At 37.2% G+C, this 23,291-nt stretch overlaps 1 protein-coding gene across 12 annotated transcripts in view; it reads right to left on the bottom strand.

Annotated features, from left to right (window-relative positions):
- Positions 1 to 23,291, bottom strand: part of LOC122995091 (E3 ubiquitin-protein ligase TTC3-like) — a 50,550-nt gene that overhangs the window by 7,476 nt on the left and 19,783 nt on the right. For 5 of the 12 annotated variants that reach the window (XM_044370093.1, XM_044370097.1, XM_044370091.1 and 2 more), the window contains 29 exons: positions 21,103 to 21,235; positions 20,676 to 20,761; positions 19,907 to 20,001; positions 19,482 to 19,544; positions 18,614 to 18,668; positions 17,593 to 17,755; positions 16,669 to 16,705; positions 16,475 to 16,574; positions 15,229 to 15,265; positions 14,308 to 14,416; positions 13,934 to 14,021; positions 13,372 to 13,518; positions 12,854 to 12,934; positions 12,191 to 12,300; positions 11,969 to 12,095; positions 9,725 to 9,847; positions 9,537 to 9,638; positions 9,074 to 9,166; positions 8,915 to 8,979; positions 7,678 to 7,814; positions 7,164 to 7,493; positions 4,875 to 5,150; positions 4,744 to 4,787; positions 4,572 to 4,628; positions 3,981 to 4,060; positions 3,750 to 3,896; positions 1,402 to 2,029; positions 1,226 to 1,294; positions 380 to 529 (listed from right to left, as the gene is read on the bottom strand). In XM_044370093.1, the coding sequence (XP_044226028.1) occupies positions 380 to 529; positions 1,226 to 1,294; positions 1,402 to 2,029; positions 3,750 to 3,896; positions 3,981 to 4,060; positions 4,572 to 4,628; positions 4,744 to 4,787; positions 4,875 to 5,150; positions 7,164 to 7,493; positions 7,678 to 7,814; positions 8,915 to 8,979; positions 9,074 to 9,166; positions 9,537 to 9,638; positions 9,725 to 9,847; positions 11,969 to 12,095; positions 12,191 to 12,300; positions 12,854 to 12,934; positions 13,372 to 13,518; positions 13,934 to 14,021; positions 14,308 to 14,416; positions 15,229 to 15,265; positions 16,475 to 16,574; positions 16,669 to 16,705; positions 17,593 to 17,755; positions 18,614 to 18,668; positions 19,482 to 19,544; positions 19,907 to 20,001; positions 20,676 to 20,761; positions 21,103 to 21,235 (3,732 nt within the window). Of the gene's footprint in view, positions 1 to 379; positions 530 to 1,225; positions 1,295 to 1,401; positions 2,030 to 3,749; positions 3,897 to 3,980; positions 4,061 to 4,571; positions 4,629 to 4,743; positions 4,788 to 4,874; positions 5,151 to 7,163; positions 7,494 to 7,677; positions 7,815 to 8,914; positions 8,980 to 9,073; positions 9,167 to 9,536; positions 9,639 to 9,724; positions 9,848 to 11,968; positions 12,096 to 12,190; positions 12,301 to 12,853; positions 12,935 to 13,371; positions 13,519 to 13,933; positions 14,022 to 14,307; positions 14,417 to 15,228; positions 15,266 to 16,474; positions 16,575 to 16,668; positions 16,706 to 17,592; positions 17,756 to 18,613; positions 18,669 to 19,481; positions 19,545 to 19,906; positions 20,002 to 20,675; positions 20,762 to 21,102; positions 21,236 to 21,966; positions 22,021 to 22,243; positions 22,326 to 22,433; positions 22,594 to 23,291 lie in introns of all 12 variants that reach the window. The other 7 variants (XM_044370092.1, XM_044370096.1, XM_044370090.1 and 4 more) reach the window with 2 other exon arrangements.

The following is a 23,291-nucleotide window of genomic DNA, read 5'->3' as shown; positions in this document are numbered from 1 at the left end:
ACTTTGTCACAATTAGCGTACAAATTGTTGAGTTTGGCCAAAAACGTGTTTTGTGAGGTCACAGTGACCTTTGACCGCCAAATTCTAATCAGTTCATCCTTAAATCCAGTTGGATGTTTGTGCCAGATGTGATGAAATTCCTTCAGGTATTCCTGAGATCTGCTCATGAGAATGTGATGGATGGACTGTTGCCAGCACGGAGGCATAAAAATGACTCAAAACCATTAAACAAATATCAAAATACTTGTCGATCAATTTTCTGTTGATCAACTAATTGATAATTGATGAACTGTTGCAGCTCTAATAACAATATAACAAAACAAGACATTTGATCATTCTGGTTGAGCTCATCTTTCATGATAAGTGGTTTTGGACTTACTTGAATTTCGACAGTGATCTCCTTTATCTCTTCCTCAAAAAAGGCGATTTCTTCTTTGCGCTTTAGATTGACTTCGTCACAGCCATTTTCCATTTTACTGATATTTTTCTCTAACTCCTTGATGCTCTTCTCTTTTTTATGGATGTCACCCTGAAAGAATGAACAAGCCCAAAAGATAACATCATCAAAACAGTTGGAGATGAATAGATATTTCTGCCTCCATGTTGTGCTGCTGACATGGTGTACTGAGTATTTTTTTTGACACTGTTCAGAGAAAAAAAAAACAAAAAAAAACCAAATTTCACTGGTTGTGTGGCCATTTTTTTTTTACACTGTACACATAAGAGGTCTATGTTGGCATATGATGTTAATACAGCTGATTTTTCCAATACATATTTTTTGTGTAAAAACTGCCTTTTCTGCTCAAAATTAGCATTTTTTGCACCACGCTGTAAACATGTCTATTTCTAATTTTAACATGGGGGTCTATGGGGATTGATTCGCTTTTGGAGCCAGCCCCAAGTGGCCATTCGAGGAACTGCAGCTTTTGGCACTTCCGTGTTAGCTTCGGAGGTTGCCACTTGGTGACCTCCTCCTACAACTCCTCAAGTCCCAAGCCACGTTCCTGTGTCTTGCTGGCCACCCAGCTGAAGTGAAGGGGTTGGCCCCAAAAGATAGCAAAAACTTTGGCCCAGACTCACTTGAGGTGGACCAGCTATTCTCATTTTAGTGACAATCTCAGCCGCTTTTCTGAGTTTTGCTCGGCACTCCCCCCTTAGCATAATATGAGTGTGTAGTTACCCTTTAAAAGTAAAATTATAATGTATGAAGCTATAAAGGACTCACATGGCAGCTCTCAAAATGCTCATGAGGCTCTGTATTCACAGCTACACTCCTCATGGTCTCTAGACACGTCTGAAAGAATGTAAAACAAACATTTTGCACACAATTTCAGCATTCATTCACGTATTTACATGCTCAATCTGATTTTTTTAACAATATGATAAAACGTTGGTATCAACCTGTACTGCTTCATGTTTCTTCAAAACGCTTTCCTCAGATGTCACTGAAGCGATTCCACCTGAAGATGAATTAGTTTGCCTGACACCTACATCTACCTCACTGTCATGAGAATCCAGGTCCTCATAGCCATTAGGCAAAAAGTAAGCAGCATGCTGTTGACTGTCAAGGTCATCACCGTTACTCCAATGGGAGAAGGGATCAAACCCTGTCAGACTTCCTCCAATAGCTGACTGGACAAGTGGAAGAGGTTGAGTGCCAAATGCATAAGGATTTGGGAGGACGGGATAGACGTCAGTCTCTGCAGATGAATAAATATGGAATAAATATTCCTGATTATAACATGCATGCAAATCAGGAGGTGAAGAGTTTGTGTCAGGGTCCTCTAAGTCATCCAGGTCATCCAGGCTGCTTCCATGTTCAGCCTGCTGCAGGGAAACGGCGTGCTTAGCCAGGCCGATACTCCTCCCCATCTTTATGAAGCGAAGAGACTCCAGGAGGAAGCACTCAAAGCCGCCCGCTTCTTGGATCTTCAGCTGAGCCACACGCGGGAAATTTTCAACTTCACCCACCAGCAGGGGGTCCTCAGCAACCAGGGGTCCATGCTCTTCCAAGATCTGGGCAAAGTAGCTGCAGTAGAAGAGAGAGAGAAGTCAAAATGAGGACATGGAACACATGAGACAGGGTTTCTGCAGCATTCACAAAGAGTGCAGAGTGAAGGTCTCTGGCACAACTTCACCTACTTCCAAGATGCACGGAGAAGGGAAATAAGTCTAGAAAGATGAGAACTCCTGCAACGCTTGTAGTATGAGGAACAACTTTATTAGTTGACCGACGCGTTTAACTTTTTTTTTTTTGCCTTTTTTCATATTGAACTTACTTTAAATGGTGTTTGTAATGTGTTTTATGATGACCCTGATGAAGGCCACAAGCCAAAACACGTCGGTCAACTAATAAAGTTGTTCCTCATACTACAAGTGTTGCGGGAGTTCTCATCTTTCAAGATCTTTTCAATACCATATAGATTTCAATACTGGCCAAAGTATGAAAGTATACTAAGAAACCAGTAGGGACAACAAGGACTAGATTGATTTATTATAACTTTTTTCAGTGCTTTCCAGCAGTATGTTATTATTTCTAATGATGTAATTAATCAAATGAATGCGACCTGGACTCGGACAAGAGGCAGAAATTGAAAAGATGGACTGACCAATTGAAAATGATTAATTTGTTAACGTTTATCTGAAATTTGCCCATTACAAGTAGATGAGCTTCCACTGTCACAACAATCCCATTAATGAGTGTGTGAGACGTCTCCTGACAGCCCGCAATCGGATACAAAAGCATTTTATAAATCAACATTACTGCCTACTGCAGGCAAGAGAGAATATTTAAGAGTCTTGTATTTTAAATTTAAGACTTTTAAATACCCTCTACTGCCTTTTTTGAGGAAAATCCTTAAAAAATTCAGTGCTTTTAAAGACTTTTCAATACCTGCAGAACCAGGGAGAATACAGTGTATGCAGGACAGAGTGGACATCAAGAGTAAACACCAATGCTTCAGTCACAGCCTTAAATCAGCAAGGCTGATATATTGGCTGATAGTAGCTTATTGTAGATATATTGGTTTCAACATGTGTAAGCTAATAAGTAATAAAACATTACAGTAGAGACCTATGATATGACCTAAGACCTAAGGTATGTTTAAGGTAATTTAGAAACAAGAGTTTTCTTTACATACTTGGTCCACCAACGAGCATTGACAAGTTTTTATTTTCAACTGTAAAATCTCCCATGAAATTATTCTACTGATGTTATCAAACAAAAATGGGAGAAAGAATTGGGCCTAGAGATATCAGAGAAGGACTGGAAAGACATTGCTCAAGATATAATGAAATGTTTTGGAATAGATATTATTGCTCTTCTGTTATATCAATATATCATGGCACAGGATGAATATCAGATACTTTTGGCTGCCAGCAAGAAAGCTACCACACGGAAATGGCTGCAAGCAACCCCCCTCAACAAAGGACGACTGGACGGCAGTTATCAATGAAATAAACTGATGGGAGAAACTGACATTTACTTTAAGACTATGATATTAACAATATGTAAAATAATGGAAAAGATGACCTACATATACAGTACTGTGCCTATTAGCTGTAACTCCATTATATACCATATGTCACTGAGATAAAAATAAAGGTTACCATGAGGTTCATAGCTTTTTCATAATTCTCTTTGAGGCTGTAACATCAATAATTACTCCCCTCTCCTCACATGACAACAGCCTGAATACAGCACAGGTTTAAATAACTCTTGTAAACATGGAAATGTAGCTTGAACTTACTCATACAAACTCTCTTTTGTTGGGTCTGGGTTGTTGTCCAAAAAGTGATTTCCGTGTCTCATGCTGTTGTACTGCTCCTCAAAATCAGTCACTTGCTCTCGAAGGTGACTGGGTACACTGAATGGATCAACAGGATGAAGGAATGATCTGTTGACAGAAAGCTCAACGTTATACAACAGTTACAAATCTGCAGGAGATGAGCTGTGTGTCCACGTGGATGACGCAACTTACAAAGAGTCATCTTCAAAAAAGTCTTGGTCCCACTCATCTCTTGGCGTTACACCTCTCATCCCAGACAAAACAATAACACCCTGAGAGGAAGACAAGAGGACACACTTCAGCGTGATGATATAAAACCATTCTCTTTTCTAGAGCTGACATGATTAGTTGTTTAAAACATATGTTGATTCGTACAAAATGAATTGGCAACTTTTAATAATAATGAATTAATAGTCCAAATACCAAACATCCCCCAGTTTCAGCTTCTTAGTGTTGAGGATTTGCTGTTATTCTTTGTCTTTTTTTTTTTTTTTTTTTAACTTAACCAAACTTAACTCATAACAGTTTGCAAAATGAGTCTGACAAGTGGAAACCAAGTCAAAAAAAAAAAGAAAACATAGATTATGTTTGTTAAATGGTCTTTTTAGGATTGTTGTCAATTTGGTATATGATCATTTTGAAGAGGCGACTGATTCTGATGTTTTATATACAGCATTTTTCACTATTCACAATTCATAGACTAAACAATTAATCAAGAAAATAAATGGCAGATTAATAAGTGATGAAAACACAATTGTTAGTTGCAGCAGCACAACTCCTGACCTTTGGCTCTTTCTGTTTCTTTTTCCTGCCTCGACTCTTAGTCTTCATAGGAGAATTCTGCAATGAAAACAAGTTGAAGTCAAATCGCATTTAGTTTAGTTAATGCAGAAACAAACATCTATCCTGTTTATCAGTAATTATAGTCATTACACTTTGGTTTCTAATGACTTACATTTTGATTTTCATCAGACTTTTTTAGGACTGAACAATGTCCATCTGAAAAACAAAGAACTTGAAGTCAAATCATGAAGTCAGGACAAAAAGAGCAACAAATCAAAGGTTAGTCAAGTTCAAAATACGTACCAATCATATCAAAATACTCATCCAATATAGTGTGGCAAGAGTCATAGTCACCCCTATGCTCCTCTAGAGTCCAGATAAAGAGTCTCATGTCATGTGGTGGGGCCTGTTTTAGGTATTCAGTCACAGTCAAACCAATGCTTGAAAAAAGTTCAGGCCTAGTTCCAAGTTTCTCTATAATCATCTCCTGCAACGGGCCAAAGTTGAGGAGAAGAGCCAAGTCCAGCTGCTCCAAGTGTTCTGCGTTCCGCTCAATGAAGAATTTGGCAGCATTCAGACCTAAAAGAGAGCAGCAGTTGGTCAGGATTCATACCCTGGCACTGATGTTAAAGTCTACAACTTTTACATGAATTCTGTATGTAAAAGTTCTTCATTCCGAGAATAAAGATGATGTAGCAACATTTCCAGGTCTGTATTTATATTCTGGTGCTCTACTGGAATATCTTTGCATGATTTAGAGTTAAAAAAAACTCCTTATTAATCTTATACAGGCTCTTTATGCAGCGGCTCAGTTCAGCCTTCGTCTGAAACAGGCCGTTTTAGCTCCTGTCTCTTTTAAGGCCCCCCTCCCGATGAGCCCACTCTGTTCTGATTGGCCGGCTGCCCCTCTGCAAACTTCTGCCAGCTCCGGAGGCTACGTAAACAAACAGTAGTAGGACTTCACTTCTTTTTCTCATTCTTTACTCGAAATATTAACTCCTCAAATACATCTGTACATGTTCGAGCCTGAATCCAATCCAGTAACATTAAGTGCACAATGGGTGTTCCACAAGGGTCAGTGTTAGGTCCTCTATTATTTAGCTTATATATTAATGATCTCCCTCAACAGTGTCATGATGTAGAACTGCAAATGTATGCAGATGACACTGTTGTGTACACACATGCTAAAACAGCTGAGTTAGCTACTGCTAAGCTAACAATTGCATTGGAAAGGATCACACATTGGCTTGATCATGTCTGAGTTTAAATGTAAACAAGACAAACGGTATATTTTTCTCTGAATGGTACAACCTCCTAACGCTGATATTCTCATCAAATGTGAAAGGATTGACATAGTCACTGATTTTAAATGTCTTGGTGTGACATTGTATCCAAATTTGAACTTTAAGTAACATGTTAAAAAAACGGTTAAAACCATAAAGTAAAACTTAGCAAATTTTAGACATATTAGAAACGGTCTCTCTTTGGACACGGCCAAGATATTTACGCATGCTATGGTTCTTTCCCATGTCTTATTGCATCACATGTTGGGGGCAGGCTGGAGAAACAGCCATTCAATTCAATTCAATTTTATTTATATAGTGCCAAATCACACCAAAAGTCATCTCAGGGCACTTTTCACATAGAGCAGGTCTAGACTGTAATCTTTAATTTACAGAGACCCAACAATTCCCCCGTGAGCAAGCACTTGGCGACAGCGGTAAGGAAAAACTCCCCTTTAATGGGAAGAAACCTCAAACAGAACCCGGCTCTAGGTGGGTAGCCATCTGCCTGCCTCTTGAGTCCTAACTCTTGACGAGACGCCAATGCATTTCCATCACTGTAGGGTACTGGAGACATACGATTTAGTAAGTTTTGAGAATTTTAGATTATTCTCAAATTTGTGTCTAGTTTATAAAATTTTAATGGTTTGGCCCCTCCTCCACTATGTGACTTTGTGTACTCTTACTCAGTAAGTTCTATTAGACCCTCCTGAATATCCTCTATACAGGATTGCACCATACCATTTCATCGCACTGCATTTGGGCAGTCAGCTTTCTCTGTGAAAGCCACAACTCAGTGGGATGCCCTATCTGATGATATGAAGAGCTGCAGTTCCATCAGTACGTTCAAAACCAAAGTAAAAAATCTGCTAAAAACTACTCAGCTCTGTTACCACCGACTCTAAATTTCATCTCATGGTCTTCTCATGAACGCAAATAAGCTTACTTTTAATTTGACATGCTTACATCATTATTATTGTCTCAGTCTCTTATTATTGTAAGAGACTGCAGATGAAAATTAGCTTTGAGCTAAATCTGGTGCAGTACATCAAATGTAAACATTTATGTTTAACATAGTACATGGTCCCAATAAATACAATACAACAACATCACAAAAATGAACTTCAAACTCACCCATTTTGTAAAATTCTGATATATTCTGACTTAACTGTACTAAACTTTACACCTCACTGCTGAGTTTTATGTCACATCTTTCTGCTTATTGTACAAATAACCATTTTAACTGTAGTATGCTAAAGCTGTTCAGATAATCGCACACATATTTAACTGTAACATGATAAATTCTGACCTGCATCGTTGAGCCGGCAGGCCCAGTTGTTGAGTTTGGGATTTGTATCCAGACAGCCAGACAGTAGGTGGATGAGGACACGAGCCCAAACCCGGTTCTTCCTCTCTAGTAGCAGTTCAACAGCCTGACCAAGAGTCTCTAGGTTCTCCTGCTGCCAGTTCAGTATCCTCCCAGCTATCTCGTTGCCCCTCGACAAGTCCAGCTCCAGCCAGGGCTTCAGACTGCTGGTCAGGGTGGACATGTGGAGGCCCTTTTCCTCTCTCAGCAGCTCCATGTTCTGGCTGATCTGCAGAAGAACTCGATCCCTGTACAGCGACCAGGCTGATGACACTGTGGAAACATTTCAGGCATATTACACAACTGTTTTTAAATGAAAAATTACTATTATCATCATATGTTTTACGCCTTTATTAGATAGCCAACAGTGGAGAGATGACAGGAAATGAGCGGAAAGGTCTGCAGCTAGACGCAAACCAGGCACCACCAGCAATTGTGATAAAGATAGGAGCAGTACCTTTCTGTTGACTGTGGGTTGCTGAATCGTCTTTCTGCATCAGAAGCTCATCATTGCAAGTCAGGTTATCTTGAAATGACTTCTTATACTGTTTCCTCTTGAGTCTGCGCTCTTCCTTTGATTTTAACTTCTTCACACTGAAAATTTAAAGGAAAATATAGAAAGGTGGTTATTTAGAAACCAAGTACTTGTCAGTTGTATGTTTTCTTTTTAGACTGAATTCCAGCATCTTTTCAGAAGTATATTATAATTACAACTGGTCATCTGTAAATCAAAATATGAATTTCATTTTTAAAAAACAAAATCATGTAAACAACACGTTGGGGTATTTCTTCCATCATGAACAGTGTCTGAAGAGTTTTTTAAGTTCCACCCATAAAATGGTAGGAAAACCTGTATTTGTCCTGCGAGGCAAAAGCCAGGGCACGAAAACACCTCACAGTACTCCGTGCTGCTCATGACGCTTTTTGCTTTAAGCACATAACAGCTGAAGGCAACATTTGTAAGCATGTGTGCTTTTTTTTAAAAGACATTTCATTTTTGTCTGTATTCAACAGTTAAACGTAGATATGAAGAGAAAAAGAGGATGTCATGCAACAAAGGTCACCAGCCTTCGATCATACAGACATTTAGCCATTTTTATCTGTTTAGAAAGACTGGAGCCATTCCTCCTTTGATCTGTGTCAATATGTCAGTATGTTTGAATGGGTTATTAGTCTAACTCGTTCTTAATCTGTCTTCACATAAATGATTTAATGACTAAACTGCAAAATCAACTTTGGCTTTCAAATCCCAATTGATACACAAATTGTAATTACAAAAACAGAATTATTTGGCAAATTTAACAATTGTTTTATTATTGTTTACTCATGTTCTAGTTCAAATGCAAATTTAATTAATTTTAAAACAATTTCATCATAATTAAAAACACTGCACACAGTCTATAATCATTCTGATGGCACAGTCCAGGCTCCATTGTATTAACAATGTGAATGAAGGCAAAAGAAGCCGAATCAACTCATATCCAACTTGTGCACATGTGTAGTTCAAGAATTGCTATTGATTCTATCTGGGTTTTTTTTTTTATAATTAGCCAAAAAAGGCTGAAATCAAAACACATTTAAGAGTGTAAGAAGCTGCACTGAGAGAGAAAACTACCCTCTCTTCTGGCAGCTGCTTCATATTTTCATATCGTCATAATGACTCAGCATCAACTGTTATTTGACTGCAGCCTCACCTTGTACATTTCTGATTCACTCTTGGCTTCTTTGGAGTCTGAGGTTTAGTGATGGCAACTTCAAACTGAAAAGAGAAACGACTCAGGTCAACATTGTTCATGTGATAAACCAGCATAGGAAGTCTAAGAGCCAAATTCACCTCCACTGAACATCCTTACCTTACATTTTACCAGGCCTGTTGGACAAAAGATTCTGATACTACAGATTTGACCGACACAGTCTGGAGTCAAACACGCTTCTTGCAGGAACTCCTGCAACACAAATATAACACGTAAATAAACAATTTCAACAGCTACCCTCTCTGTCCAAAATGAAAAAATGCAGCTATTCGAAATACAGCTAAATTTTAGCTTTACCAAAGGTTGAGCAAAAAGAAATGCACTTATGAAATCTAAATTTCGCTTATGTTTATGTTATTTCTTATGCACTTCCTGTTGTTTCTTACTTTATATATTTAAAAAACAGCAACAACAACAAAAAGCTCTCACTGCACTTGTACCAGGTCAGCTACTTGTGAGTTTGTGGTCCTTCAGAGTCACTGTCCTCTAACCCTTGATTGTCTTGCCTTGTTTATAAGTCACTTTGGATAAGTGTCTGCCAAAGGACAAAATGTTAATTTACCTTTTCATTCTTTTCAAAGAAGGATGATGTCTTGAGCATCTTCCAACAGGTGATGTGATATTCAATGACGCAACTCTGACAGCAGCGTATTTGAATGAAGCCCTGCACAAAGAAGCACATTAGTCTGAATTATACGAGTTCTTTTAATCTTTAAAATTTGTGATCTTTGTTTAACTGCCGCCATTTACCTTAAAATCTGGGTCAGTGAAATAGATTTCCGTTTTCAAATGGCCATGGCATTTCTCATGTCGACAAATGGCATCAGGAATAGGCGGAAATTTGCACAACTCTATAGCACTCTCCAGAATTTCCTAAAAACAGAAAACACGAGTCAAACGTAGGATAAATGAGATTACTAGAACTGTTTGTGAACTTTGTTAAATGTCTGCAATGTGAAAATTGAGTTATTACAAAGACAAACAACAACAAAAATTGTAATTCATCAAATTAATTTAATATATCAAATTAGGTCACACATTAACACAGTGATGAAAGTACAACCATTTATAAATGAAAAAGATGCTGAAAAACTGATTTGTGCCTTCATTTCAAGCTGACTTGATTACTGTAATGCACTTTTTGCTGGCCTCTCGGAAAAACAAACAAACAAAAAAAAACACTGAGACTTCAGCTCATTCAAAACTCCGCAGCTCAGCTATTAACCAGAACCAAAGAGGAGAGAACACATTAGTCCAGTCTTAGCTGCTCTGCACTGGCTTCCTGTAACATTTACAATTAACTTTAAGGTCCTCCTCCTTACATACAAGCCCTTAATGGGCTAGGACCAAGCTACACTGCTAACTCCCTTGTTAACTATTTGCCTTCAAGAACACTGCGATCAACTACTGCTGGTTTATTGGAGATTCCCAGCAACAGCCCAAAGAAAATCAGAGATGCAGCCTTTGTCAATTACACCCCAAAACTATGGAACACAATACCGAGAGATATCAGAGAAACCAGCTCACTAAATATTTTTAAAAGAAAGCCAAAAACGTATCTCTTCACTTTAGCCTTTAACCAGCTTTTCTCTCAGTCTACTTCGCACTTAGGCATGACTGAACTTCTTTTAAAATGTTGCATTTTATTTATTATTTTATTATTATTATTATTCAGTATGTATTCTATTTTATGTGTCGGTGGGTCAGTGGGTTTTATTTTCCATTTTATGTTATGTTGCTGCGGTCGGTGGTTGGTAGGTCTGAGAAAAAAAAGACTGTGGTGTGTGTTTTTTAACCCCCAAATTGCCACCAACAGTGTTTTTTTCCAGGGCAGCTTCAGGTTGCGCCCGACACAAATAAATACCCACAGTGAGGTTAAACCTGTGGGAAGATGTTCTAGGGTGAGCTGAAAGAGACTTTATTTAGGTTAATCAAGACCGGTGGTGAGTCTGTGTCTGTAGGGAAAAAGGAGGTGCTGTTATGCTTATGGCTTCAGAGACCTAGGTGCCATTTTAGAGATTGTCGCTCATTAAGTCTCAAATTACAACTACTGAAGTACGCATTCTATTTTCACTTTATCTTATCTTATTTTTATATCAAGTGAATTTATTTCCCATCTTATGTTACATGGGTGCTGAGGCCAGTTGTTTGTAGGTTTGAGAAAAAAAAGACGGTGGTGTGTGATTTTAACCCCCCCTCCGGCAGTTTCAGGTTGCGCCCAACACAGACATGACCCACAATGAGGTTAAACCCGTGGGAAGCCGTTCTGCTGACCTCTTTCTGGTAAGCTGAAAGAGGTTAATCAAGACCAGTGGTGAGTCTGTGTCCGTTGGGAAAAAGGAGGTTCTGTTATGCTTATGGCTTCAGAGACCTAAGCGCCAATTTAGAGATTGTGTACACGTGGCAAAATACCTTCTGAGTTCTGGCTTAGTAAGTCTCAAATTACCACTACTGAAGTAGGATTTTATTTTCCATTTTATGTACATTTTATCTCGTTCATTTTATTTCTTTTTTTGTTTTTTTGATGTGAAGCACTTGGTGCATGTAATTTATTTTGTTGTAAAGTACTTTGAGCTGCATTTTTTGTATGAAAGGTGCTATACTAATAAAGTAATAATAATCATAATAATTATAATGATTATTATTATTATTATTATTATTATATCATCCAACCGTCCATTGATTAAACACAGGTGATCTCCATTCATATTATGACATATGATGATTTCACTGTCATAGCAAATGGGGTGAATACTATATTTGTAATAAAGATACACTCTAAGAACTATGCATTTAAGTCTGTTCTGTTGATCAGTGTCAAAAAAATCTAATTACATTCACTGTAATTCAGAAGGGGATGTAAATACTTATTTACATACTAAAGACACTGGATGTTGTCCTACGTACAAAAACTTACATGCTACCTGAATAATCTTTAAAAATGTACTTAAAATGGTTTGTCAGATATAAAACATATGATTAATGACAACATACCTTGAAATAGTCTTGCTGTGTTTCTTTAACAATCTCTTTTGTTAAAGGCCAGGTGAGTTTACCCGGCGTTATTTGATTCTTGACCATCTGCAGGGAATCTGAAAACTGTTCCAGAGCAACTGCAAACCTGTTCAAAGAAGAGACACGTTGGTTGTACAGTTTGAAACAGCACGAGATCTAAATGGACGAGACAAAACACCACAAGACTGGAAGCTACAGTACCTGTTCTCTTTGACATACACCTTCCCAACAGCGTAGTAAACCAGACACTGAAACTTCCTCTCCTCAAATGATTTGATCTTCTCCAGAAGTTTTTGAGCTTCTGCAAGTTCCTGTTTCAAAAAGCAACCACACATGTAAAGACTGAGACAGTTCATTTCATTTACAATTCTTCATTCTCATTGTATAATCCTATAGCCCATATGAAACCACCATGACTTGTAAATGGTTGTGGTAAGCATTCACCCTGCTGAAGCAATGAACTAACTCTATCAGGAATACAGAGTAACGCTGGAGGGGAGATGAATACAACTGGAATAAAGTGCACCTCCACTAATGTCAGGGGAAATAATGACATTTTAATGAAATATTAGGCTTAATAAGCTTCAGGGAAAACGAGCTGTGGCGCTTCATCACACAGTAAAGCTCACGTATTTAATCGAGTGAGGTGATAAAAGTCGTCTAGTAAAAAGAGAGGTATCATTTTTCAGGAATCAGCGCAACAGGTGATTTGTTTGGGTAAACGACAACGTACAATATTTAACACAAATGTTACCAGGGCTACAACTAATGATTGAGCTTTTCATTATTAAATTTTTGCAACAAAGTTCTCAACAATCTATCCATATTATTTACTCCACAGACACAAAACTATCTGTGAGTTACCTCAGACTGGCCGATTTCCGTCAAGGCGGATGCACGGCCAAACAGCAACAATGGCACATCCGATGGGGAAAGTCCAAGTTCCTGAGAAAAGCAAAAGGAAAATTTATTATTCTCGTGACTATCAAATGAAGGCATTTTTTGCCCTCATTTGATAGTTGATAGTGGTGACTGACAGGAAACATCAGTAGAGAAAGAGAGGGAAAACGTCTCCAGCAGGAAATAAATTACAAAAGTGACAATGTTGTCCGGGCGGTGCCTCGTGGACAACAGTCAAACAAACAGCACCACAATCTGCAGCCAAAGGGAATCTGTGAAGCTGAATTCAAATTTTTAAAAGTCCTGTCATGTATTTTGTGCATTAAGTTGCCTGGTTTTATCATTGGAACACACATCTACATAATGACTACAACAATCCAATACATAAAACAAAAAATCTACACACATTAGATTATTCCCTCAATCTGCTCACAGTTGTGGAACAGTAGAAAGTACTGAAGTTTTGGCACTGGTATGATTACCTTGGGTGTACTGGTATCCACTAAGGCCAGTGCCCGGCTGAAGGCCTGCTCAGCGTTCCGGCTGCGGAGGTCGGTCAAGGCGGTATGGGCATCCTGCACCATAGATCTTAACTCTCTACACACATCTGATTTAGTATCAGCCACTTTCTGATTTTTAAAGGAGAACACACATCACAGCACGTCAGCCATTTCATTCAGTGATACTGTTATGACTTAAAAGCTACAAAATATGCTAATAACATAATAAATATATTGCCAAGTTGTGGCTACGTTAATCCATCTTACTGGAAAAGCTTTAAAAAGGTCAATTAAGTCATAAGCTATTTTGTTAAACATCTTATTTTGTCCAACCAACAGTCCAAAACTCAGTCTGTCATCAGGTTTGACAAAGACCAGCATTAAATATTCACACTAGAGAGGCTGTAACCGGCAAATCTTTGGTTTCCTTAAAAAAAAATAATTCAGCTCTAGATGAATCATGTTCATCAAATGACAGAAGCAGAGCTCCCCACAAAAATAATTTAAGTATATTCTTGACAACATATGCAAAATGCAGCCTTACCTCATCTTCAGACGGACCATTTCTGCTCTTTGATTTCTTCTTTGTTGCAGGGTTTGAGTCTCCTTTTCCATTCTTTGAAAAAGACTCACTGGAAGTACAGAACTTTTAATCAGCTATATAATCCCAGTTGTATCTACATCTGTTGTTGATGTTTGCATCTGTTTATAATTTTATTCGAGTTATAGTTAATAAATAGTTAGTCAATAGCTCCAGCTTTCCTTTTATCAACATCTGCGCGGGTTTCATGCATTTTTTAAATCAATAACAGTAAGTTGGGGAAGAAAATTGCAGTCCTAGTGGAATCAACTTAAATAATTTAAAAACGTGTGACATGATTCATGAACACTGATACTGGAAACAGAACTTCCACTGACCTCTTTGATGGTTTAGAGTCTTTAATGCTGCCTAAAGTGCTGCCTAAAGTGCTGCTTTTAGCGCTGCCTTTAGCGCTGCCCACTGCCTGTGGGGTCCTTTCTTTTTTCACTGCAGAGAGAATATTTGCTATTAAGTTTTTATGATGATAATAATGTCATGAGAATAAAATCCACTGAGATCTGCTATCAGCTTGTGTTGGCTAAATCAATTACTACAATTCTGAGTACTCCTTAATACTCAGAGTTAAGGATGTTCCAAGTTGATTCAAAACACCGGGATGGACGCCCGAACCTGCATTTTATCTCTAAACGGATATAAAATAATAAAAAACCCACCTAAAGACACTATACACAATAATAAAAAGGAATTCGATGAAGCAGGTTTTATTGTCTTAATATTGTCTAAAAAATAATTCAGTTGTCAAACATTTAAACTGATCAAAATAAATAATTAATGTAATTTAAAAAACAGTGTAAAAGTGTAACACAAATTGTGCAAAAACTCAGTGGTTGCTCTAAGCTTTTCATGTGACTATTATTTCAACTTTATAAGCATAATATTTGAGATTTAATCATTTTACCTGAACAATGTGTGGTTTACTATATAAAAACTGATGATTAACTACGTTAAACAGATGTGGTGAAAAAAAACAGGAGATAAAATGTCAATACTTTTGACAAAATGGTGAAAAATGGCTCAATATGTGCATTAAATCAATATATGTGAACAACATAACGTAACACCTCTTCGTACAAACATGACAGTTATGGGGAGACGGCAGCCAGCAGCTTCTTTTGATACAGTGAGCTTAAGCCTCAAAAGGCACAAAATTGTGTTTGTTTGTTTACTGCTGCCAGAATCTTTAAAAAAATAAAATAAAAAAAAACACTGCATCAGAAAGGCTGTTAAAACAAACTCACCTTGTTGGGTCGGGATGTTCGTTACAAGCCCGCAGCGCTGTCAACACACAAAAAGTTCATTATCAACTTCATCAAACTTCGGCTAATGTCCACACTAACTGACAAATGTGCCGATTAAATAGTAAAAGTTGTCTCTTCACTCTGACAAAACAATTTTATAGCCTACAGCCACGCTAGCAGCTCTGTGGTGTTGTGCTTTGAACTCAATGCTAATATCAACATGCTAACGTGCTGATGTCACTAGTTTTGCAGGCATTTGGTCTTCAACCAAATTGTTGTACAAAATGAAATTTTGTCCTGATGAAAAGTTAGGGGATCAACAAAGTAATTACAATTCATCCTGAGGGGGGCGGGAATGTGTGTATGAAACTGGCATTATAGGAAAAGTGAGGTGATCACCAAAGTCATTTCGAAACGCAGATGTTGCGGTTGTATGGCATGTGTCTTAACCAGTAGGATACTGGGTGGAGCTACAGAAAAAGTCAAGAGATCACCAAGTTCAGTAGGATTATTCTGAATTCGTCTGTGGTGGGCAGACCAACCGATACTGCCATCGACAGCTAACAAAACAAAGGCTTAAAACTCTTCTTTCACCTATTTTAGTTACAAAGAGCTTTTTCAGACTGTTCCATTCTGGAGACTGATATTTATCCTCCATGTTAATATGACCTAAAACTCTTCAATTCAGAGATTGTACCATGTTTGTCCCAATGAGGGCTGCAACAACTAATTGATTCATTTCATTATCTATTATATTCTCAATTAACTGTTAGGTCAAAAACACAATGAAAAATCCTGATCACGATATCCTGGAGCAGAGTGTGACGTTTTCAAATGTCTTGTGTTGTCCGCTCAATCGTCCAAAATCCCCCAAATATTAAATTTACAATAATGTAAGACCAAAAAAAAGCAGCAAAATCTTACATTTGAAAACCTGCGATCAGCAAATGTCTGGCATTTTTGCTTGAACAGTATTTTAAATGGTAACTTATCAGCAACTATTTTAATTGATTATCAAAATAGTTACCAATTAGTTTCCTTTAAATCAACTAATCGATTAATCATTGCGGCTCTAGACCCAAATATTTCAGTTCTTTTGTATTGGACTAATCATGCAATCATTAAGTGACCTACTGTCTAAATGGGGCCCTGGCTATTTTCTGTCAAACATTGACAACATCGATTAACATTGATATCTATTAAATTATTGTTGGGGAAATGTAAAATGACCCTGAGAGTTACTAACGATTCTCTGTGGTGCTCCTCCTCCCACTGAATTAATCTTAACAGTTTTTCCAGGCTGTAGTCGTAACTCTGTTGCATCTGCTCTGTTAGTGCTCACTGGCCTACAGAAAACCACAAAAATACAAAAAAGATCGTTATTAAGTTTATCAGCATATTTATCAATCATGTTAGTACAAAGTGTGTGGTAGCACATACCTTTTAGTCTTTTCTTTATCTGTCTTTATCTGTTCAGCTGAAAGGAAAACACAGAAACCAACCAGATTAGAAATATTTTTTTTCTTGCATTGCAAACAATAATCAGGCCTCTCCTTTCACTTTTTTCCCCTCTTGCCATCTTGACGTTTGATTTTTGTATGTAAATGAGAAGGTGTAGCAGTTCCTTACTGACACTGGTGGAAGTCTGTCATAGTAAAATCCAGAGTGTAATGTAGCGTTGGGTAAGCACCACTGACTGTAAATAAATATGGACGACGCATCTCCACTTCCTGCCGATATGCAAAAGTGAAGCCATAATATCTAATTTTTGGGAGCTGCTTGTGTGACGTCATTTGGAGCCAGAGTCTGTGCAGTAGAGTCAGGCGGCGGGATAACGGCCCGCGGGACACGCCCGCTCAGCTGTCCTGCCGCCTGACGGAGGTTTGAGAGCTGCTGTTACAGCTGTCAATCATGATGTCACACCCCCTTTCTATATCGTCAAATAACTCATTAAAAACAAACTTATAAGAAAAATGAGCACTTGGACAAACATCAGCATGATAAGAACTACCTGAAATGCCGGAAACCATCTTTGGGAAGAATTTATTTGACGTGTTATTTGATTTTTTCAGTTTGGCTCATGTCCCATCCACTAACATGGAGGAAGAGGAATTTATGACCTATATTGCAGCCAGCCACCAGGGGGCGATCGAGATGTTTTGGCTTCACTGTTAGGGAGCTGACATGACGTCCATATTTATATACAAGTCAATGTTAAGCACTAACAGTTGTATTTTTTAAATTTTGCTGGAAAATCCTGACTTTCTGGCACTTTTGCTGTTTCAGATGTATTAAAAAAAAAAAAAAAACATAAATATGAATTAAGGTGGTGCTGTGAACAGGACGTGAGTGCAGTGACTGTACCGTAGGACTCTGGCCTTTCAGTGATAAATTTCTGGTGTTGCTGTTCCAGGTCTTTGATTCCCTCTTGATCATCTTTACACAGATCCTGGGCTGATCTGTTGGCTTCGATCGCCATTTTGTAATGTCCCAAGGAGAACAAAGCCTCACAGTATCGGTAGTGACCCTGCAAACAAAACATTCGCATGCCTTCACTTCCTAACCATAACTATTGTTTGTCTCATCAGTTACTGGCAGGAAGTACATTTTTGAGTCAACGTTTTGGAAAAGTTCCAACTCTGACCCGATAATGGCGCTAGAGGAAAAGTTCAGGGATCACCAAAGTCATTATGATTCTTCATCTATGGACCATGAATGATTTCACTTGTATCTGTGTAGTAGTACAATGTTTTGAGAAAATATATCACAGAATTAAGTACAAAAATAAAAAGATGTATACAAAATAACTGGGATCAAAGGATTAGTCATTAACATAATAGTATCATTTAAATCAATTCTAGCTCATATTAGAATTAATAAGAAATCATAAAAATATTAAAACAGTATTAAAAAATAAATTGGATCATTAAATTAAAATGACACACATCTGAGTATGTTTGACTTGTGCGCTTCACTATTGTTTTCTACTGTAATAAAACTGATATTTTAGGGAGTTTTCAGCTTTAAATTGAGGGCATCAACATCCACATGAGATCAGTGTGATCTTATTTAAATATGATGACATGAATTACGTCACATTGAACACATTGTCTGTTGGCCAGGGAAACAAGAGTATGCTTTTGATAAAGATTTAAAAAATATTGTAAATTAAATTATTATACACATCTCAACAGTGTCATGGACTGTAACTCGCCTCTATGGGGCCACAAAAATGCCTCGATCAGCGTCAATACCGACGCTGCTGATCGGCTCATGACATCCTTAATTTCTGTGTAACAAATGTTGGATCAGGTTCACTTTTTCAGTACATTTCACTTTCTTTGTTCCTAGATTACTGTGTTGGGATCAGAAAAGAGATGAGTACCTTTGCCCAGGCTGGCTTTATCAGAGTAGCACGTTTTCCATCACCAACCGCTTTCCTGTAAAATCAAAAATTCATGTTTGGATTAAAACATTTCTTAAGATGAGCCATTAAAATTAAAAAAAAAAAAAAAAAAAAACATTTCCTGCAATAACTAAAAGTTCATTCTTGCTCCACTGTGTGACTCATACTGACACTGGGCTCCTATTTATCACTAACACTAAACTACAGCAGACTGAGCAGGGACAACGATTTCTGAGTGAAACATCCATAATTAAGTTGGTCTTTATTTACTTAAATTTTGGTTGTGAAGAAATCAGTCAGAATGTTAGATTAATCTGTTGTTTAACTCTTATCACATCTCAGCACCTGTCTGTGTCACTGCCTGTGGTGTTGTAGACTGTCTGTCTATCTATCTATCCATCCATCTGTATATGTATATGTATATATGTATATATGTATATATAGGCCTTCTAGTGTTGTACACAGCCATGTCTATTTTGTTTGTTATTCCCGTGTCGCCTCTAAATACTGGAATTGTCATTTCCAAACTAAAGGACGCTGATAAAATGCTTTCATTCTTTGTCCTAAAATTAGGACCAAAACAAAGTATCACTGAAAATTTTTGGCAAGTGACGGATTTCCTACTCTGAGATGCTTGATAAATATGGGCTTCAAAAAGGTGTAATAATGTAGGTTTATTTATCTCTTTATTAACACTCTTCTATCTATCTATCACTTTGAATTATGGTTTCAAAATATAAAAAACTGAGACCTTTTGCTCTGAATAGCTCAAAAAAGCTTTGTACTTATACTGGCTGTTTCAATTATTTACAAATAAAGAGAATGAGAAGTCTGACGTTGTACTTACAGATATTTCTTACTTCTGATATAGCATAGGGCTCTGTTTCCATACAATTTGTGGTTGTCAGGGCTGGATGGAGAAGAAATACATTCAGTTAGTACACATTTAACAATTAAGTATTAAATAAACCAGTAGGAAACAACAACCCTGCAAGAACCCCACTGTGTCGACGATGTTAATTTAGCCAGTTCAGTTGCTTCAGTCACTTTTACGGCTGTAGTCAGTGGTGGATTTGTATTATAACGAGAGGTGTTTCTAAATTAAATAAACAACTGTCAACAAAAACTAAAATATATAAACTTCACAAAAGATTAATGTTCATGTACAGGTGTACCTTATAATCTGATGACTCAAACTTGTAAAACAACTCCATACAACATTTTAAACTCCAATACAGATTCAAGTTTCAGGCCTGACAAAACACAACTTACTAATGTTCGATGGCTTTGGAATAAAACTTCACAGCTTCTTCATACTGATTTTTCTGAAAGCTCTCATTTCCTTTCTTCTTCATGTCTTCACTTTTCTAGATGAGGTAGAAGACAAACCAAAGTTTGTTTTTATCCACAGGAACAAGACAAACATTTCAGAATAAAGGCGGACACTTTTGTTCAAATTTGAGCTAACATTTGGACACGGGATAAATTAAATATTTAATATTTAATGATCTGTTTGAATTCAACATTCACAAGTGTCACAGGCTGCAACTAACGAGCCTGAAGAGATAATCATGACCCAAAACCATATAAGTAGTAACATGAGGGAGCATTTTGGATTTGACACTGTTGAAGGAAAAATCATGGATAAAGGTGACGCTACTACTTTACTATATTTTAGATTTACTATATTATAAATCTGTGATACAAATATGATGAGCTTCTTTTTTGTACTATTATTATATATTTTATATTACATGTTTTACCAGAGAATTATTAAAAATTAAGGAGTAGCTTCTGTTGTTAGAATAACTAATGAAGATCTATAGTGAACAAAATATCACATAACTATAACTACAGTCTTCATTTTCAAACCACATGATTACTGTCTCATTAAGCTCAGATCTCTGTCAATAATTCAACTCAGTGAAGCAAAGAAGTAAAAGCAAAAAAAGCCCAAGTTACGGAAAAGTTTAAGCAAATTTGTAGTGATGTCCGTCTCTAGTTGCCCAGCTGTTCCATAAAGCATGCCAGTGAGTCTTACCGCTATGTAACCGTCATTTGTTTGAGCTCTCAGTGTCATCATGGTCCTCTCCATATTGGTACCCATTTCCTGAATATAATGAGCAACTGGTTGAAAGTAAAAGAGGAGTTTGTGTTAATTCACATTGAAAATAAACACTCATTGAATGAAAGCATATTCCTACAATCTACATACAAGTTCTACAGGCGTGTTTGCACAATTCATGACACAATGCACATTCCTCTGCTTTAAAATAGATGAAATGTAGTTGAAATGAAGTAAACAGAATTTATAAACATTGACCCTGAATCCTCTAACTGCTCAAGCCTTTTAAGTTATCGTCCCTTCACTTGAATTACTAGATATGTTTTGTGACTATAAAATAGCTTCTGTAAATGTCAGAGAGGCCTGAGATGCATTACTGAGTAGCAGTGTGACTGTATCTTACACTCTGTGAAGATGAGGCGTAGGGCTGAGAAGCAGGTGGTTTGATGGCCAAGCTCCCAGATGCGGCTGCGGATAGAAATGTCTCCTGTTCGCTCCAACCAACATAAAGCATCGTTCAGAGCCTCTGTGCGATGCTAATGATACAAAGTCACAATCAGATTAAGTTGTCAAAGAGGGAAACCAACCAACTATCTCAACCGATCATTACACAGGCAATGATGTCGACTTTGTAAGTCCTTTCTCAATTTTTTTTTTTTTTTGTCGGCAATAGCATTTATGGTTTATCTACCAATATTCACAAAAAAGCCAGCTAAGACACACTTGACATCACACTGTGCATATGAATAGTATACACTTTATTTAAAAGAAAAACGCAATCTAAAGGAATTCAATGTAATAACCCTTCAATAAACACAACAACCACGAAGCTTGTTAATATTACTTTTCTGTGTTTTGTGTGCGTCAAAGAGGTATTCAATCAAATTTATGCTACTTTTCAGGCTTTTTTTCTTGCTTTGGACTGTATTATATGTAAAAGGACTTCTTTTATTTTAGCAAGCACCATTTTTATGAAATTTATTTCAATATCAAGCAATCAGCACAAGAGCAGCACAACCGCCTCAAAAATACCAAAGAGCGGAATGAACACCTCCTATTGGAGGTGTTAGTACTGCAGACCTTTTATTATTTGATTGTTTGAGGTTTCTATTTCTTGGTCGTTGTGTTCTGTTAGCTGTTGTTCTCCGGATTAAACCAAAAACTAGAAAAAGGCAGCCATGTCTCTGTCATTGATTGGAGAACCGTCACTCTTATTAACTGATAACATCTACATATTCAATGCACAAGATCTCTTTTTTAGACTTACCAAGTTCAACCTGTTGCTTATCAAGATAAAATGTTTAGTTTGATCCTTTCTCAACTGGAACAGAGAACAAATCACAAAACAAGAACTATTAGATCAAAGCTGATGCACTGTAGACCCATTACAGCCTGTGTAACAAATAAACATAAAAGCTGATGTATCCGTCAGGCTTGACTACAGATTGCAGCCATTAGGGGGGAAGCATTAGTCATTCATGCTGCCGTCTTCTAGGTTGTGCTTAAAAAGGCCTTTGGACTAAACCACAACAGAGTCAACTTACACTTCCTTTCTCCAAAGCTCTGAGGATCGCTTCCAATGTTTCTATCCTGTGTATGTGCTTCATAGTTAGATTTTCCCTGTTTCTAAAAGGAGACAATTACAAACTTGTTAAAAGTCTAAATTTTGAAGAATCAAAATGTTATTAATTGGTGGTTTCAAAATATCTGGATCGCAATTATATTTGTACTTACTTTAAGTCAATTAGACCTATTTCTGCAGCCCAGCAAGTTGTAGCGCTGATGTCATTGTGCCGCAGCAGAATGGGAAGCCAGAAAGCACAAAGTTTCAACAGCTGTGCAGCTTCGTTTTTCACATCAACAGGGATACTGGTCCATCGATCATAATCTTCCCCTTAAATACAAAATATACAGAATATGCATGTAGTTTCACCCAACTGAAAGCAGAATAGAGGATTTACAATTTCAGTTTTGAAAATGATTTCAGATGTTGAGAAAAAGGCAGCAAGAGATGCTCCATAGCACATTAGCTTTATTTTTAATTTTTATTTTATTTTATTTTTAACAATATTTATTCTTGGAGCATTAAAATACAAGAAAACAGAGCAATCATACAAAATCTGGACGAAGCAAGGACTTTAAATGTATTATATACAGCAAAAATATTCTGTAGTTTCAGAGTTGATTTTTAAATGGCCTTTTCTTTTCATTTATAATTTATTTTTATTTTTTTTACTGCTGCAATATAACATAACACAACTAAAGACATTAGAACATACAGTAGGGTCCAAAAGTCTGAGACCACTTTCCCTTTGGACCCCACTGTATAAGACAGTTGTCAGTGGTGGACGTGTCAGGACACCTTACGACAGAACAGAAAAACATTCTGACATCAGACAATGTAGTTACAATAAAAGTTACAATGATTGAATCATTTTACCCCATTCAAGTTAATGTCAAAACTTGAAGCAAAGGGATTACTGTCTGCACACTGCATACAGAACAGAACCTGTTTTCTCATGGTTCATGAAAATATTTGACGGCATATCTCCACAAAAATCTCCACGGGTGAATGCAAAAACTCTAGTTTGT

This window comes from Thunnus albacares, chromosome 13, assembly GCF_914725855.1.
Source record: "Thunnus albacares chromosome 13, fThuAlb1.1, whole genome shotgun sequence".
Taxonomy (NCBI): Eukaryota; Metazoa; Chordata; class Actinopteri; order Scombriformes; family Scombridae; genus Thunnus; species Thunnus albacares.
This window is presented reverse-complemented; position numbering and strand designations above follow the sequence as displayed.